General features: G+C 40.6%; 1 protein-coding gene across 1 annotated transcript in view; it reads left to right on the top strand.

Annotated features, from left to right (window-relative positions):
• The first annotated feature begins 3566 nt into the window (after positions 1-3566).
• The window catches only part of LOC117292658 (amine sulfotransferase-like), a 7813-nt gene continuing 6182 nt past the window's right edge, over positions 3567-5197 (top strand). The window contains exon 1 of the mRNA XM_033774793.1: positions 3567-3707. Coding sequence (XP_033630684.1) covers positions 3677-3707 — 31 coding nt within the window. The 5' untranslated portion in view covers positions 3567-3676. The remainder of the gene's footprint in view (positions 3708-5197) is intronic.

Here is a 5197-nt window from a genome sequence, read left to right as displayed (position 1 = left end):
GTGACTTGAGTGTGATATTTGGGTACGAAGTGACTCATGGGTATGGAGTGACCGACATCGACTTTTATTACTTATTTTAATAAAAATAATATTACATTAATAGTTTATTGTGGTGTTTGTATCAGTGCTTTTTCTTCGGTGGATCGGGTATTCATAACCGAGCTAATAACCTGGACCGGTGTCAGATGCAATTGTGTCCGCCATGCAATACTGCCCGCTCCGGACACTTTTGCTAATGCAATCGTGTCCGGGGCTATGCAAAAACCGTCCGGTGGACTGTACATGTATGTGCGCGCGTAAGCGAGCGTGCATGCACTGAATCTATATGTGTATGCAGCATGAATATTCACGTATTTTATGATTGCAGCGAATACCCAACGGCCGAACATTTGCCTTGTCATCCATGGCATGCACTTAATAGCTTGTAAAAAAAATGGCGAACGTGTTCCGTCGACCAAGGGCGTTTAATTTACTGCAAGGAAGGTTTTGCACGGGGGCGGACACAACTGCATGTGTCCGGGCGGCGGACACAATTGCATTATGCAGCAGCGTCCGGGTGGACACGATATGCAAAACCGTCCGGCGAACGTTATTGCATATGCAATAATGTCCTCCGGATAGTACTGCATAGAGGACATAATTGCATGCGACACTGGCGCCTTTGAATGCTTACAAAGAGAAAGTGCGCCTTACAAATGCTGTGCAAATGCTTTTTTATTAAAGTCACCTGGAAGTGGTATTTTGTCAAAATAAAGCTTTTCTCACTAAAATATGTGTTTTGATGAATGGAATATGAATAAACAATTAACTAAGGTTTAAAAAAATTAGTTTCCATGTTGTTTACAAATTTGAAAATGAGCCCGACCCAAGAGGGTGCTGTTCGTGACGTCAATCGAGGCGCGATGAATTCGCATGCAGTACCAACACAAGATAGTGACGCTTGGCGCAAGCTAAAAACATGCCCTCAAAGTTAAAAACAATATCTGATTTTTTTTTACACGTTAGGCAAATGCTCCTTTAGGTTCGTTACGTCTTTCAGGTACCTTCTTTGACTTCCCCACTAGCTGGAAAAATTGTTAGGATGGCGTCATGTTTTAGAAAAGAACTTTTCTCTTCATGTAAAAATGTGTAGTGTATTCCGGATTCTCGAAGCACCACGGCTCGAAGTGTTTGCTGCATGCACAGCGCTAGAAAAGACATACATGTATGAAGAACTTTGGCCCCGTTTTGAGCAGACAATCCCTCCACTGTGTGTGAGCCGACTGTGTAACGGCTTGAGTGCACAGCCGGGAATGGAACAATTCATTTACATTTTAGGGGATCAAACTTCTAGACTTCGTAAGAAGTGGCAGGAAGCACAAGGTTTATTTAAAACAAAAACATTGCAGTTAGTAGGAGTAATAAATCAGTTTAATTGAAAGTCGCATAATGTAGAGTAGATTATACAGAAATATTGAACATAGTTTACATAAACAATGACAAAAATTGTTTAATGTTACACAACAAACTAAATTGATTCGTCAAGATATTTCTGTACATCATTTAACAAAAAAATTACATGGGACCCTTCTACTAATGTGTTGAATGATTTTTTATGTAGTCCCATATTTTTGGCAACTTTGTTAACGAAGTATTAGCATTTTTGGCATGCCCACCACATATTCTGCAAAAAACACCCCTATTAACTAAATGTAGTATTCCAGCCACGTCGAGTGATTTTCGAGTCGAAGAAAAGCACAAAATTCCACGATTCAAATATACCTTTGGACATTAAAAACGCTACATTGTTGAACCAAAATGCTTCTTAGATATAAATTTATTGTTGAGGCATAAAGAACGATGGATTAAAACAGCAAAAAGCTTTGCCAAACGACGTATTCTGCTTCCGATTAAACGATGTTTGTGCTTTGCGCGGTATGAAGAGGTCTAGCTTTCCGCCACATAACACTATCCATACGGCTCGTAGTCCAGACTATGGGGGGTGCAATCTCTAACGGACTTCATGATTTGACACAAAAAGTGCCCCTTTTTGCAGTCCACCAATCACAAAAATGTAACATGGATGGAAAGCTTATTTCATCTCGTTTCAAAAACCATGCGACTTCTGGTGGTGCGAGATGCTAGCGAGTTTGCCGCTTGAATTTAGTGGGACAACCCCGCAAAAAATTACAAAATGTGTGTGACCTCCATAGGAAACGATTATTTAGTCCAAAATGCATCTTTTTCAATCAAAAAGTGCCCCTCTTTACGGCTCTATTTTATATAAAAAGGGTACTGTTTCGAAAGAGGAATATATATACTATACGATGCGAGCGACTTTGTAAGGTTAACAAATCACTTTCTTAAACTGATGAAAATGTCTCCGAGTGTGTGAATTGAAGGGAATTTCCCGTGTGAACGGGTCGCCGTGAAAGGCGTTGAGCAGATGCACACTAGTCTCATGTGCTGCAAACTGACCGATCTTTAGTGTTTTGCTGCACCCAGCAGCAATACACCTGGTCGACATTGCCTGAAAATGCAAGAGAAAAACCATTTTTCGAAACGTACAATACTTACGACTCGTGTGTTTGATGTTCGATCGAGGCAAACTCTGCCTCGATTGATTTCACAAAAGGGGTAGGCGGGAGTCACCCCCACACAACTTTACTAATTTTTGTAAACATAAATCGTGAACAACAATTACTCCAAAAATTATTTTATTGTTCAGAAACATGTACTACAATGTTGAAGAAAAAAAAATCTATTTCCAGGTGACTTTAAATGTTGAAGATAAGTGTAGGCCCTCGAATACCTTCGATGTCATGAACCTATTATAATAATACTTGAAATGTAACTCAGACTCGGTTGCCGCTTACGCCCTACCAACTACAACATTGTTAATACATTGAGGCCAATACACAGTATTAGTCACTGTCTCGAGGTGTGGGTACCAGGGAAGAAAAAAAAAGGTTTGTTAGTGGTTGGGTAATGCTTTTATGTTGGAAGGGGTCGATGCAGGGGGCTATCATCGGATACTTTCACTGGATAGCATGCAGTGCAGTGACGCAAGCTTTCCATATCTGTGTTTTGTCCGAGGGGACCTTTTTGCAGCGCACTTTCGATCGTGTGCGTATGGATCTAGGTGAAAGGTAGCCCGAACATCTGAGGTACACACTACGAGGTCCAATCCCCGTTCATTTACACCTTTCACCTAGATCCGCCCGTATGCAGACGTCACCGCAAGGCCGTGAGTCCGAGGTGACGTGGTAGCAGCAAGTCACCTCGGACCACGTCACCCCGGACTTTTTGTATAGCTCCATGCTTGGACCAATCAAACACAGATACAGAATGCCTATAATTTTTACGTCGGTGCACATTTCTATAAAGAAAGAAATCTTGTTCGCTCCACAATACAGCTATACGGTTGTTTGAATGAAGTCGGTGCAGCGCAGAGCAGAGCAGAGGTACGGCTCACATTGTAATAATCACATGGTATTATGTAATGCGGGTGACAGAGGTACGGTGTACGTGCAGGGAGGTATAAATAAGGCACGCATCGGATGGGTGTATAATCATTTGAGGTAGAATTGGTATAATAAACAAGCAAATTACGAGCACTCACTCGTCAGAGGTTCTACATCGCACTCACTTCCTTGATCTTGCACACAAGAGATAGAACACCAACCAAAGAGCAACAATGGCTTCCCCTCAAGACATACAACAGAAAAGTGAGTACTGGTTCCAAAATTGCTATGGTATGGGCATTGGCAATAGCCGGATCGCTGAAATGTAAATATTACTAATGTTTATAACAGGTTGGAGACCCAATTGTTGTAAATGACACATTATTTTGCTTGAACCCGTTGGGTTGCTGGTTGTGAGCATGGAGGTCTGCGAGTATGCTGTGAGTACGTGACGTCCGCATTGGTTGAGCCGTTGAGCATGCATGATCCATAAATTGTTATGAATAAACAAGTAGTGTAAACTTGTACCAGTCTTATGTGTAGTTTATCACAACAGTCATCTTGCAATAGACGGTGTGACCTGTGACATCACATGTTTACAAAAGAGCCACAGAGCATGGACTTCCTTCCTGCAGGACGATTTGTACACAGCCTAATGAAAGAATCATAAAATCTTTATGGAGATTGCACCGTCTAATTTTTATCAATTTTGATATGATGAAAGGGGGCACATCTCAAAACTTGTCCGGGATTTATCTGGAAATTATACACAAAATGCCAAGTTTCCCATAAATTATGACCCTGTTGCAGTATTGTGCTGCCATAATACACAAAGAATTTAAGTCACACTATTGTAAACAAAGTTCACATGGTCTATGAAAGCAATCAATCAAGTTCTCATGGGAATTATTCTCAGGCCATGTCACACCATGATGACGAAAGGATTCCTTCCCTCAGGTTTTCCTTCTCCCAAATGGTCACATGAGGCAATATTACAGACAACTAGTTCCAGTCATTACATTTTGCGCTATATCGCTACATCCCTGGTATTTAGGGACGTCAGTAAGTGGGGGTCAGTGCCACTCTGCAAGTTTTACAGTCACCTGGACGTGGTATTTTTTTCAAAATAAGCTTTTGTCACTAATATATGTGTTTTGCTGAGTGGAAGTGAATAAACAGTAACTACGGTTTTAAACAATCAGTTCTATGTTATTTACAAATTTAAGAGTAGACCCGACCCGAGAGGGCGCTGTTCGTGAGTCAATCGAGGCAGACTTTGCCTGTAATGCGTAGAGTAAACACAATTGCAAGTACATGTACGGACAAGTCGTGAGTTTGTACGTTTTCACAAAAAAAAATTGTTTTTTCCGGCAATGCCGACCAGGTGTATTGCGCTGAAGCAGAAAAAACACTTTTTTAAATTGTACCAACTCACGACTGGACGTACATGTACTTTTGCACGTGGTTTACTATACGCATTGCAGGCAAACTCTGCCTCGATTGACGTCACCAAAAGGGGTAGGCGAGTCAGCCCCTCAAACAACTTTAATATATTTTAAACATTATAATCGTGACAAACAATTACTAAAAAAATGTTTTATTGTTCGTAAGCATATACTCTTATGTTGAAAGAAAAAAAATTATATTTCCAGGTGACTTAAGTTTAATTATTTTTCATATTTTGGTGCTGTATATAAAGCCGTGTTTAATTAAAATGTCCCGACCGCCTTTAATAGATATTGTCTGGTTCTTTA

The sequence above is a fragment of the Asterias rubens genome, chromosome 7 (assembly GCF_902459465.1).
Source record: "Asterias rubens chromosome 7, eAstRub1.3, whole genome shotgun sequence".
Lineage (NCBI taxonomy): Eukaryota > Metazoa > Echinodermata > Asteroidea > Forcipulatida > Asteriidae > Asterias > Asterias rubens.
Note: the sequence above shows the minus strand (reverse complement) of the source record. Positions and strands in the feature narration are given on the sequence as shown.